Source organism: Sylvia atricapilla, chromosome 4 (genome assembly GCF_009819655.1).
Source record: "Sylvia atricapilla isolate bSylAtr1 chromosome 4, bSylAtr1.pri, whole genome shotgun sequence".
Taxonomy (NCBI): Eukaryota; Metazoa; Chordata; class Aves; order Passeriformes; family Sylviidae; genus Sylvia; species Sylvia atricapilla.
The window spans coordinates 69690469-69703948 of record NC_089143.1 but is presented as its reverse complement, the minus strand read 5'-3'; the positions used below and the strand labels follow the sequence as shown (position 1 = coordinate 69703948).

Sequence of the window (13480 nt, the reverse complement as noted above, 5' to 3'; positions counted from 1 at the left end):
TTTTTTGTAACCCAACACTACTTAGCTTTACTATTGTGAGTTTTAAAGTTTTCTCCAAGAAGTTGGAATGAATTTCCCCATTCTGCCTCACTGGTAAGCACTGTATCTCTTAGAAAAGCTTCTCTATATATAGAAGAAGTGTACTATATACACTCTAGAAACTGGATACATTAAAATTATATTTTAGCAACAGTAGGGTCTTGTAATTTGCCGTTTTTACAGAACACGTAGAAGCAATTACCAAATACATTTTCAATTCATTTTGGCGTTTGATAAAGGTCTGTGTTATATATGCAAGAATATAATTTTTAATGTTAATGCCATTATGTCTCACCAATATTTTTATTTTGAGGAGTAATTGATTAAAATTGTGATTTATGAGGGGTTTTACAGTCAGGAGCTGTAATTTAACCAGAAGTGTGTGTTGCCTCAAGTTTGCCTGCTTTTCACTGTACACATTTTGCTCTCACACAGCTTCAAGTAAACTATGTATGTTTTTAGAAATTGTATCTTTGTTTACATTCTTCTCCTCTGGGATGAGAAAGATGATTGATGGTGATGTTCACCAACGAGGTCGAAGAGGTGGCTACCTGTGTAGCCAATCTTGGCCTGTTTGGAAAATTGCATATATATGGAGTCAGAAAAATAAAGTAGGGCTTTCCTGCTTGACCTCCTGCTGCCTGCTTCATCCTTTTGTGCACCTAACAGCAGTCGCAAACTAGTTGAAGATAAATTGAACTTAGCATTTAAAACCTGTCCATGGTGCCTGCACAGGTTCTTTGCTGGCTCCTCGTGGCCTGTGAGGAGCAACTGGAGAACAAGAGCTGGCATAGAAGAGACAGGACATGTGGGTGCAGAGGAGATGCAGAACTTGAGGACAGCTTTTTGTTGTGCTAGTTAGGATTTTTTGAATAAAAGCTCTATTAAACCCCAACTCCCTTGCAAGTTTCCCTTCTTTCCCGGTGTGATTCAGGTGTTTGGAGCAATGTGATGGGCAGCAGACCCAGAGTGGCCGAGAGCTGAGGCCCAGCAGAGCCCTGGCAGAGCCCAGAGCAGCCTCAGCAACCCCAGAGCTTGGTTGCAAGGAGGCCCTTGGAGCAGGGAGTGGCAGCAGCCCAGCCCTGGGTATCTCTTCCTGGGACAGGACTCATCACCCCATCCTGAGCCAAACTGGGGGTGGGTTGCTCCTGAGGGAAATGGTGGCTGTGCTGTGGAATATGCAGCCTGGGGGGATTTGGCCATCTGCAGGAGCAGAGTAGGGAGAACAGGGCAGTGGTGCTGTCACTTCTGAGGATGCCTGCCCTTCTGCCAGCCCTCCTGTGGCTCCTGGGGGAGCTGAGAATGCTGCAGCCCTGTAGGCACAGGGGCAGAGAGCCGGGCTGCTCCACAGGCTGTGGTCACCCTTTAAATAATACAGCAAGAGAACAATCTTTGCAGGGTGTGAGCAGCTTCAGCTCAGAAACTTGGGTTTTTTTTGTAACAATAGATTAGTAGTAAATGAAGGAAATAGATTTCATTTGTAATTCAGATGTGTTTCATCCTTTTCCAAGGTTCTGGTCTCCTTCCTGCAGGTTAATTTACTTTATTCACCTGCTTTTTATAGTTAGAAGGGAGTTAAGAGCACAGGAAAAGGCAACAGCTCCTGTTGGAAAAGGAAGCAGCCATCACCGCAGGAAAGCTGAATTGCTCCCAGGCACGAGTGTGCATTTGAAGGGTGAGGCAGTGCTGGGGACAGAGATCTCACACAACTTCCAAGGCTGTGAGAAACCCACAAGTGGCAAAGTTTCATTGCGGGTCAACTCCTGCTGAAATTCCATTTCCCCACACCCTCAAAATGGGCAGGCAGGGCTGGGCTCTGGCAGGGTTCAGTTTTGAGTGCCTTGTGCTCCCTGGCATGTAAGTGATCATATGAACTCTCCTACTGAGTGATTGGGGTATGTCTTCTGAAGGAGGAGGGGGAATCTCAGGAGACAGGAAAGTCTCTTCTTCTCCTTTCTCCCTACAGAACGCCCTCTTCAAAGAGCAATGCTTGTGCTGGGCTTACGCCTTCTCTCAGCTGAGGGTCTGACCCACTGTGTGCTCTGTAGAAGCCAAACCCAGAGGGCTCCCCAATATCAGTCACCACACGATCCCTACACAGCAGGAGAAAGCACTGCTTAGAGTGTGGCTGGTGAGCTGTGAACCATCCTGATACCATCCACCTCACTCCTCTCAGCCATAGACACCAAAAGGATCCCAGAAAACCCACAGTGCTCTACCAGGTCCCAGGAATGCTCCCTGCTGCAGCCTCAGTGACACTGGATGACCTCGTCAACGAGGATCTGTGGCTAGTGACGGAATGTGTGGATGAGGGCCCTTCCCAGGAGGTTGTGGGGCTGAAGGAGAGATGGTAGCTGTCAGTCGGGAGGGCAGGGGCCCCTCTTTTGAGTCCACTGGCTTGGACACCCCCACCCACAAGATGTCCAAGAAGTCACGCAAGGCTTTGGCACTCTGAGCCACCTTTTCCCCAAGTTCCTAGTTTCTGTACATTTACAATAGAGAACCTTGCTTGTTTTTAGAAGAACAAAGATCCCAAATGGAACAAGCCTTGCTGGTCTTAGTCAGAAGCATCAGTGACCAAAGGTCATGTTTCCTTTGGTTTGGTCACTTCTTTGCTCCTTCTCAGTGTTTAGGCTGGGCTGTGAGGTGTCCTCGTTTGCAGCGTTTTCTGAGTTTCTCTTGGAGCCTTTGAGCAATAGGTTGTGCCCTCTGAGGATTCTTTGTGCTCACTGGCGACACAGGAGAACCTTCTGGCAGTTTTTGGGTGAGCTGCTGCTATGATGTCACGGGAATGTTGCCATGTCCTTGTGGTGTTCCTGTTGCTGTGGGACACGGAGGCCTCAGTGTCCAGAGCAGCTCTGGATGCTGCTCTTTGCCAGAGGATCCTCCTGCTATGGCTTAGTGTTTTGTTTTTTTTCTCCAATGCCCACTGCATTTTATTCCCAGTTAATCCTTTATTAGAATAGTATCGTTTGGCAGCGGTAAAATACCACAGACTCCAGGTGGGACATGCTCTTATGTGGGGCTGCAGCACAGGTACATGGGGTGGGGGTGTTTAATTCCCCCAGCACAGGTACCAACAGAAGGGAGCTGCCAAGGAAGTGTGAGATGCAGGTAAGAGGTCAGGCTGCACATCCTGAACCTGCTCCAAGGACTTATCCTTGGCCTTGATTACACACCCAGGATAGGTGGGCTGCCCTCCCTGCAGGGTTCAGGGCTTGGGGACCAGTGACCACCACTCTCCACTTTCTGAGGGGAATTCATGGAACAAGCTGTCCACCATCTTTCATGGCCACACCAAACCCCAGCCCATCCAAAAGACCAATTACTGTGAAGCCACATCTATGGGAACTGTTTAGCCATGCTTCCTCTCCATGCCAGGGAATATAACCCCATCAGAGCTTTCCATGCTGCCTCTGTGCTGCAGGAATGGCAGCTGTGGAATGCAGGCTGTGGGATCCAGGCTGGACATCGGTGTCAGGGTGGTGGATGGTTCCCTTCAGCCCCTCTGTGTTTTACCCTTTGAGCTGGTTGGAATACCATGGATTGTGAACCTGGGGCACATGTAGCTACAAAGAGAGCAGGAAGGACAGAGATGGCATGTGCTTACCAAGCCTGTGCCTGTGCCACTGTCACTAGCAGTTCTCTCTTCTCTCTGGATGTTCGTTCAGGAACAACTCAATGGCACAGTGTTCTGGGAAATGGAAGATAGGTGGGCTGAGGTCAGACACTTGCATGGTGGTTTGGTTTTTTTCTCTACAAAGCCCATGGCACATTACAACTTGGAAAGCTACGCTTAAGTGATCTCTCTGCACAGGGTGCAACAGTAGCTGGATCCACTGTGCCAAACCCCCTGAAGTCTCAGTCCCAGGGTTGTAGGATCCTCTCTCTTTTTTCTGACTTACCCATCTGTGACCCCTCCTTGGCCATTGCTGCGACTGCGTCCTCATGGCTCTTGAAGTATACATCTGCCTCTCCTGTGGCATCTCCATGGGAGTTATATTCCACCAAGATCCTTGTGGGCCTCAGTGGAGCAAAAAACTGAAAAGCAGGAAAGAGTTTGGTGAGAAAGAAACAATGCAACCTATTCCCCAGAAACTCAATGCTTTTACTCCCAAAACCTGCCAACCCATGGAGGTCTGAGCTCCTGAGCAGCAAAAGGTTCCATGATCCATCTGGGTGAAGCTGAGGCACTCCCCAGTCACCTGTCCCACCCCCTGTGAGCCCCTGGCATAGAAACTCCTGCCAGGAACAAAAATCCTCACACGGTGCCCATGTTCTGTACACATCAGTGCAGCTCCATGTACACTGTTAAAGTTTCTGTGCAGTCAGCTACTCTGGAATCTTGCTTTAGATTCTCTATGGCTCCTCAAGCTTAGTGATGGATATTAACACATCCCAGCAAGCCTTACTTAGTCCTATTCATGGAGAAAAGCAGATCCCTGTTGTGCCTGAGGCCACAGCTCTCTAAAGCCACACAGCACTGAGAACTAACAGACACCAATTAAAAGCCCGCAATTCCTGCAGCTGTAACAATTAACTGAGGGTTTGCATGGCTACTGAGAGAACTACACTTCATCCGTAGCCTGTTACTCACGTTTATTATGTCCCGGGCACTAGCTTGGGAAGAAAAACCCCTCATGCGGACAAAGCACTGTGGTGTTGATGAGGTGTTCTCAGACTCTAAAATGTTCCTGGAGCTTTCTGTTCCTTTCCTGCACAATTCTGTGGAATGGAGGAAAAAAACATCACTTGTGCTTGCAGTGCCCCCCTCTATCACATGATGACTGTGGGCATGTGGGGTGACACAAAGGGGCCTCGGGGAACACTCATGACAGGGAGGGACTCACTGATTTCTTCTTTGGCATAGGACCCTCCTGTGTCTCTCCTGCCCCTGTCTTCAGAGATGGATTCATAATCTCTTCTCACTTTGGAATAGGCCATCATCTGCTTGCTGTAGGGCCTGTGCCTTTGCATCTGCTGCTTTCTGCTCACGTACACTTCTATGTACCTGCAGCCCAAAGGGAAAGAGCACATAGCACACCTGGCACTCAGGGCTTGGAGAAAGCACCTTCCAGCTATGTCCCGCCTTGGCTCTGCTCAGGTACTGGAGGTGAGAGCCCTGCTATGGCCAAGGCACTGAAGAATTAATTCATTTCACTGGCACAGTTCTCTTTGAGGCTGTTTTCCTGTCACTGTGCTTCTGCAAACCGTAAATCTAACACCCTACCCAACCCCAAAACAGGCCCCAGAACAGGCAGACCAACAAGATGCACAGGGTCACAGGAAATACTTCAGTGAAGCCCTAAGATTTTCCATATGCCTATGAAACTGATGGGATTTCACTAGCCCTGTTAAATCAGACAATTTCCAGAGCACTGAAGGAACAGTGTGATGAAAAGGAAATATGGACATCCAAGGGAGGGGCCTTCCACCCTTCCTGAAGGGAGCAGCCAGGGTAAGGGAAGTAACCCTGTGTACAGGCTGACAGAGCTGACAGCACAGCTGCCCCAAGTCTCCACTCAGTACTGGGGACTGCTGGAGGCCAGTTCTGGATAAAACCAGGAAGAAAGAATGGGAGCAAGCTGCCAGCAGTTCTGAAAACCCCTCCATTTCTTGGCTAATCACATGGAAATGGAGGTATCTGAGCGAGATGGACGAGTCAGGTCAGCTCATGCTCTGACAAAAAAAAAAAAAAAAAGAACAGTAGATTTGGAATTAAGCCCTACTCAAGGGGAGAGGAGTCCTACTAATTCAATTAATTAATTAATTAATCAAATTCTGCCTGTGGAGCAACTGTTTGCCTTTACTGTGAGTGGGGAGGTTGACAAACCCAAGGAAATGCAGCCTGGAAACAGGAAGTAAGGAAATAAAAGGAAGGAGGTTGGTGTGCAAGAGGAGAGGTAAGGTTTGGAAAATTCTTTTATTATGTGGGGTGCAGATAAAGTTTTATAGATTACTGAAGTCAGAAAACTTAGCAGGGAAAACTGTCTTGGTTGGTTGGGTTTTCTTTTCTGAGCACAGCTCTGGAGGTATTTAAAAGCTGTGTAGTTGTGGTGCTTACAGACAGGGTTTGGGGCTGGGCTCCGCAGTGTTTAGGTTAATAGTTGAACACAATGATCTTAAAGGCCTTTTCTAACCTAAATTATACTATGGACTCTGGGGAAAGGTGGCCTTGTGCTTCTGTTTGACAGGAAAGAGGCTCTTGTGAGGTAAGTGTGTGGGCTCAGTGCTCTGGAATAAAATTCTCAAAGGGGACATATGGTCACCAAAGAGCTGGGAGATGGCGTGCTGGCCAGCAGTCCCTGCTGGGAATGGACTCAAGCCAGACCAGCCGTGCTTCAAACAAGTACTCCTTGAGAGGAAGTGCCAGCTGTGCCAGGCACTGGGCTGAAGGGCAGGAGGACAGCTGCCAGAATTGCCTAAAGCATGGAGGGACCTGGTAGAAATCAGGCAGGATCACGTCTGAAGGAGCCACAGGATCCCTGTGCACTGAGGCCTCGGGCAATCAATGTCTGTCCAGTGTTCCCCACTCTGGAAGCTGTCACCCCTTTTCATTGAGATGAGAATGTCTTCAGGAATACCTGAAAATACCTGGAAAGACTTTCTGAGAGGCCCCAAAGTGCCCCAAACTATGAGCGCTGCAGGTGCCTCTGCCCCCCTTAATTGGACTGTGAGTGTGAGATGAGCTGTTTCACCAGGCAGGAAGCTCCAAGTCCCACAGGAGCTTCACACCATGTTCACCTACCCCTTGAACTTCAGGGAAGCACCCACCTATTTCCCATATATTCCTTGTGCCGTAGCAGGGCCTTAGCCACCATTTCAGGAGTTGCAAACTGCACGAAAGCTTCTCCTGTTCTTCTGTCTCCCCGGTAAATGAAAGCTATGTCTGTTATTTTCAAACCTAGAGATGGCAGGGGAGAAAAAGGCATTGATTGTGACAGAAACTTCTGCTATAGCTCAGAAAGCCGTGGGGTTTTTTTTTTGTTTTGTTTTTTTGGTTTTTTTTTGTTTTTTTGGGGTTTTTTTTGACAAGCTAACTGGGCAGCTAAATAGTTCTGAAGCAACTGCTCATGCTGGCCTAACTGGAGTTTTTTAAACTCCAATTTTTCGCTTTAAGGCAGTTTTCACAGAAGACTTAATTAAAAAAGGAATTAATTTGAGACTTGAAGTAAGTGAATCCAAGTGCTGGACAACAAGTTGATCCAGAGCACAAATGTTCTTGAATTTTTCTCTTATTATGGTAATTTTTTCCATATAATGGAAATTATGGCATTTTTTAAAACTCAAGTCAGATTCAGTGAATTTCAGTTTTTGTGCTGTAAAATGTTATCTTGGGGAACCAGGACTTGGACTGCCTCAGCACTGAGCATGGGACAAGGATTCAAGTGGCATATGTGACCCACCCATCCTGATGTCACAGCTGGGAACACCCACATTTGCATTCACCTGGACTTAACTATCAGTCAAGCCATTTTCCTTCTCAAGTTTGCCAAATTATGCACTGGTACTAATCCACCTGCAGATCACAACATCTGGTCTACTTCCTTTGCTTCCCCTGGCCCCAAATCTGAGCGCTGAAAGTACTGATCCTAGGTTAGATCTGCACAAAGTGAGAGGGGCAGGGAAACTCCAGGGTGCTCAGAAAGCCTGTGTGACTTCTGGGGAACAGCAACTCCTTGTGGTGTTTAAGGTGTTTGAGGCTGCATGTGCTTTGCCTCATCCCTTGAGGAACAACAGCATCAACTTAAGGAAGTGAATGCCTGGTAAAGGAAGAGCGTGGCACAGGCTGAGTTACCTGAGAAGAAATCTGCAATGTCCTCCTCGGTGGAGGTGAAGGGGAGGCCCCGGAGCAACACAACTCCGTCGTTCATGGCCTGTGTCTCGTCCTGCAGGTTCTGAAGCAAGCCCTCCACATCGCTGTCATGGACTTCAAAAACTGCAAGGAACATGGCCATGGAGCATTTCCCCACATGGCACTGGAAGGCAGCGCTCTGCAGGCACTCTCCTAAGGCAGCTTTTGCCCCCTGCAAAGCTCCATTCTGTTTCCTCCCCCACCCCATGCTCTGTCTGCCCCTCTGCTTTCCCTGGCCAGCCCAGGACATTTTGGCCCAGCAGTGCCCTGCTGGCTGATCTACTGCTCAGTTCCACCCCTGCACCTCTTCACTAATCAAGGAGTTAAATTCCCTTTCCCTCATTCTCTGGGGAGTTTCACTGCAACGTAACTTGCAGTTCTGCTGTTCCAAACCCACCTTTCACATAGCGTGGGCCCATGTACCTCAGGTGCTTTTCCAGGGCTCTCTGGACATCTGCTTTGGACTCCAGCTCAATCAAGGCATCCCCCCTGCGCCTTCCATCCCTGTTTAAGAGGAAGTGTATCCCGTTCTCACCATTTCGAATTCTACATCCTGGAAACCAAGGGACACACAACACAGGAACATACAGGACTGCATCAGACACTGGGATCTCTATGTCCTGACTAGAGTGCTCAGGGCTCGTCCCCTCAGCACTGCAGAACAAAGGGTAGATTTTCTTGCATTTCTAACATGAAGTCTAACTTCAAACTGACTTGCTTAGTTTGTAAGTAAGTAGCAAATAATTAAAAAACTTGCATCTGGCCCCTGGGAGAATGCAGCATCGTATGACAGTAGGGAGAATGAGCCCTACAAAGGTATGTAAAAGCTATGAATTAGGATCAGAAAACAACACTGCAGTCTAAACTAACTAGTAAAAACTTCAGTTTCTTAAAAAGAAGGGAGTCTGGCCCAGCCATAATGGCAAGAGCATCACTTTGAATTGGATTGCCTTTGCTGTGGAGACACTGATTAAGAAGGGAAAAACTTGTCCAATTAAATTTAACAGAGCATAAAGATTAACTTCTAATCAGCATCCAGCAGTCTAGATGTTGATCATTCCGTCTACGTGTGTCAGTTGTGAATAATTTTGCAGCAAAAAATAAGACCTCATCTTTCTCTGGCTATCTCTAAATTTTCCTTCTGTTAAGTAGTCATGAACTAATGGGCTCAATACCAGCATGCAAAACAGTTAGGCAGGAAAATGAACACCCATACTATCAAAGAAGGTAAGGACATCTTCCTCGGTACACGAGAACGGGAATCCTTGTGCCCTGACGAGGTAGACAGTGTCGCTTTCCGCCTTGGGTGAGGCGGGCTCCTGCTCTGACAGGCGACCTTCGTGGGACGGAGCATCTGTGACCTGTCACGGACACAGAAGAAAAGCCCCCGGGTGAGAAGCGGGAGGCCGCGGTTTCCCGCCGGGGTCGGTGCCCGCCATTTTCGCGCGGCCGTACCTGGCTGAAAGCGCGGAGAGCGGCGCGGAGCGGGGCCGGGGCCGGGGCGAGCCGGGGCAGGCGCAGCACGGGGCACAGCGCCGGGCCCCGGCCCAGCAGCAGCGCAGACAGAGCGCGGCGGGCGGCGGCGACCACGGCCATGCCGGGGACCGCGGATCCGCCCCTGCGACCTTCCTTCCTTCCTTCCCGGCAGGCACTGCACGGGAAGCGCTTCCCGGGCACCGTCGGCTGCCCTGGGGCTCGGGGGGGTGTCCGCTGCTCTTCCTGCGCTGCGGGTCCCTTGGACGGGGCGGGGTTTCGCGGCTGTCACTGCTGGCTTTACCTGTCACAGAGCTGTGCCTTAGAATGGCCTGGGTTGGAACGGAACTTAAAGATCATCCCGTTCCACCCCCTGCCATGTGCAAAGACAACTACAACTAAACCAGGTTCCACCAAGCCCCGTCTATCCTGGACATGAACACTTCCAGGGATGGGGCAGCCTGTTTTTCTAGGCAGCCTGTGCCAGGGAAGAATTTCTTTTCGGTATCCCATCTAACCCTGCCTTCTGTCAGCGTGAAGCCATTCCCCCTTGTCCTGTCACTCCAGGCCCTTGTAAGTAGTCTTCATCTTTCTTGCAGGCGCCCTTCAGGCACTGGAAGGCTGCAGTTGCATCACCCTGAAGCTTTTCTTTTCCAGGCTGAAAACATCCTAATTTTCCTAGCTTTTCTTCACAGCTCCCTCCCTCTGATAACCTTGGTAGCCTCCTCTGGACTTGCTCCAACTGCTCAATGTCCTTTCAGTGCTGAGGACCTCAGGGGTGGATGCAGCATTCCAGGTGGGGTCTCACCTGAGCAGGGCAGAGGGGAGGAGTCCCCCCCTCCCGTGCTGCCCACGCTGTGGGCATGAGCCCAAGACACAGAGGGCCTCTTGCAATACAATGTTTTAAGTCGGGCTTCATCACTGACAAGCCTTTTACACCCCTTCCCTGGAGATTGATTTTCCAAGAGAGATGGTTTTCTCCCCCTCACTACCATCTCTGCTCGAAGGTCTCAGAGGCAGCACTGGCTGAACCGGTTGATGAAGAACATTCCCCTTCCAAGTGGTCTGGAAAGACAGTCCTGCTGTCATTGTTGCATCCAGAAGGGATAAGGGGGAAAGACCTGGCGCTGGCTTCTCCTAAGTGCACACCTGGGGAAGGTAGGTAGTGCTGAACCCAGAAAAAAAATTTTAGGATGAAATAAAATGCGTAGGAAAAGGCAAGCCGAAATCCCAAACCCCAAGAGTGGAAGAACCCAGGGAGGGGCTGTGAAGGCTCAGATCCAGGGTAGCTGTTCAGGAGGAGAATGGGCCAGACCAAGCAGGACCCCAGCATCAGGAAAATAATGAGAGCCATGACATCCAAAACACTCCTCTTTTCTAGCACCTGTACCTGTAGCCTGGGAATTACCAAGAGTTGCAATTTCAAGCCACTGCAGACTATCAAACCCAAAATACAATCTTGATGTTTTCAGCACAAGTCTTTAATCTTGTTGTGCTGCCAACGCACTCATTTATCAGAAGCCTTGAATGTTTCTTATCACCATATTGAAAATGTGAACAAGCTACTTTATGTCACCCTCTTGTTGCTGGCTGATGCTTTTGTAAACTACTCCTTGTAACAAACTTTCACATGACAGACTATAACCTTGAGAATAGCACAGCCTCTTGACAACAGCACTCTCAACCCCTTTGAGTTTTCAAGGTAAATCACGTATTGTGCACATTTTCAAAGGAATGTTGACCTTGGTGCCCGAGTGGTTCACATTCCAGTCTTTCATAGCCTACTTGCCAGGTTTCTCTTCAAAACCTTCTTTAAACAAGCAAGCAAATGTTATAGGAGAAAAAAAAATTAAGATAACTACAGGAATTCATCTTGAGCGCTTACCTATATCTAGATTGGCTTTTGTGTTTTCAGTTTAACTGAATAAGCAGATCCCTAAATCTTGGGGACCGAGGGAATGTTAGGGGCATTATTCTCCTGTGACCCAAGCAGGGTGCAAGGAAGAGTCTCTGGAAGGGATGCACGTCTTCCACCCATTTTTCCTTTGATTTGCTAGCTTCCCAAGTACGAGAAAAAACATCCACTGCTGCTTGTCTGACAGCTTGTCAGGTTTGTGAGAGTTACCTTTAGAGGGCACCGTGTTGTTGGGGAACTGTTGGTACTGAAGTTTCCATGGAATCTCAGAGCTTCCTTAGTTACATGATGAATCAGAGCCTCTGCACCTATGGTAGAATATAAAGGTCATCCTAGGACAAGAGAATTTGCATTTACTCACTCGACAGAACTGCTGTAGAATGAAGATGGCTTAGGAGAGGGAATCTGCCTCTGTTTAAACAGCAAATCTCAGGAGGTGCTTCCATACTGCTATGGACCCAAGAATTTATCTGCCTTGGAGAATTTATCTACATGGGAGGATGCCTTTTTCTTAAATAATGTTAAACAAGTTGTTGAGAATAATCAATACCAGCTGTTCTTTAGTCTAATCAGACTAAAAATGATGATCAGAAAATCATGGGATGTGATACAAAAAACAGTGCTTATCTTACACTGGGAAACATTTCTTATCCCTCTGTGTAATCTGCTATCAAGGAAAATTGACGTTCTGTTCTCTTGTGGTATTCTCCAAAATTATTTATACACTGTGCATTTAGTTTTCAAAACAAAATGTCGTTTCCCTTTTTTGTATTCTCAATTCTATATACATGTTAAGTTTTGCTATCTCTTTTTTTATGCTGCTTTTGGCTGGAATGTTCTGTGTTTACCGAGCTGTGCTGAAAAGCTGACAACTTCAGCTCAGGACCGAAGCACTTTGCCAGCCAGAGGGCCCTTCCAGAGATGACAGAGGCAAGGCCACAGGAGTGCGGGCCATGCCTGCCCTGGTGCAGCAGAGCAGATCAGCCCTTACGTAAGGCTGCAGCTCCCTGCCAGCCCCTCGGGCCGCCGGCAGCTCAGGAGAGCCCTTCATGTGACCCTCAGCCATCCCAGCAGCCCGATATTAATGTGTGACATAAAGCCTGCACGTTACATAAGCGTCTCTCCCGGCCAAGTATTTCCTACTGCAGTAACCAACATTTAATTTTAACTTGCTGCTAAAGTAAAACGTTCTGTGGGTAGAAGTGTACAGATAGGAACAGGGAATGGAGATTGTTCATGTCCCAACAGGAATGTGCCAGAAGGATCAATGATGTATTTCTGTTTCATTTACGTGGCCAACAGCATCTGTTACAAAGTGCACCAAGACCAATTACACACTTTGGCTAATACAGCCAAAAGGAGAATGGCAAATGTTGTGAAATGCTTTTTGATTACACCATTGCTGCCCAGTGAAACACTGGATTTTAAAGGTGTTCTAAAAACAGTAGTGCAATTTTAATTTACTTAGAAATGCACAGACCTGGCATTCTGACTTAGTCTGAAGGACAGAGAGTGGAAAATGCAGTTTCAGCATTTAAAAGCGTGAGGGAAGCAGATGACTGTCAGTGTGGTCACCTAAGGCGTTGGAGCTGAAACGCCTGACGTGCTGTATGGAAAGTTAGTGTTGTGGGAAATTGTAGCCTGTTTTGATGTGCTGAATTTGCCTGATAAATCTCAAAGTCATCAGGTTTTCCTCTGGCCTACCTGCAGCAGTGTGAGGCTTTTGGGATGACAAATTTCTCTTGCAGCAGGAGGAAATCCCTGGGGATCGTGCTGCCTGTCCTGTGCCGTCTCCAAAATCTGGCTTGTTGGTGACCTAAACAGAGCCACATTTTTGCATGAAAATTATACCTTGGAATTACAAATTCTGCCATAAAGAACACTGGGATGTAACTAAATCTGCCTGTCAAGGGTTTATTAAAAAAACTGCCTTTTTTTTTTACCTCAGCTTTTTTTACTTCAGCTGCCCATAATGTCACCTGAGGAGTGCCCCTCCTTTGCTCACCGCCTGCCCCCACCAGCCCAGTCAGAAATTGCTGACAAAACAAATATTAAGAACTATTAGAATCCCTTTTGTCACATTTCGCTAAAAAAGAGTTCAGTGAGGAGGGCAGCAACGCCGTTAATACCATTCTCTTCTTTTTCTGGTAGCGGTGGTGGTGACCTGTAGGCTGGTACCTGTTCCCCTTGTCCTGACG

General features: G+C 48.1%; 1 protein-coding gene and 1 long non-coding RNA gene across 2 annotated transcripts in view; both read right to left on the bottom strand.

Moving 5' to 3' along the window:
* Positions 1-9505, bottom strand: part of GRSF1 (G-rich RNA sequence binding factor 1) — a 54808-nt gene extending 45303 nt beyond the window's left edge. Inside the window, exons 1-9 of the mRNA XM_066318285.1 lie at positions 9350-9505; positions 9111-9255; positions 8292-8447; positions 7838-7978; positions 6814-6943; positions 4890-5050; positions 4637-4764; positions 3945-4080; positions 3650-3733 (exon numbers count right to left, since the gene is read on the bottom strand). Coding sequence (XP_066174382.1) covers positions 3675-3733; positions 3945-4080; positions 4637-4764; positions 4890-5050; positions 6814-6943; positions 7838-7978; positions 8292-8447; positions 9111-9255; positions 9350-9490 — 1197 coding nt within the window. The 5' untranslated portion in view covers positions 9491-9505 and the 3' untranslated portion in view covers positions 3650-3674. The remainder of the gene's footprint in view (positions 1-3649; positions 3734-3944; positions 4081-4636; positions 4765-4889; positions 5051-6813; positions 6944-7837; positions 7979-8291; positions 8448-9110; positions 9256-9349) is intronic.
* Positions 9506-10813: 1308 nt separating this feature from the next.
* On the bottom strand, positions 10814-13040 carry LOC136359982 (uncharacterized). Its single transcript, XR_010743397.1, has 3 exons — positions 12987-13040; positions 11493-11590; positions 10814-11177 (listed from the first exon to the last, which is right to left on the bottom strand). It is a non-coding gene; the product is annotated as an uncharacterized lncRNA (long non-coding RNA).
* Positions 13041-13480: the final 440 nt, after the last annotated feature.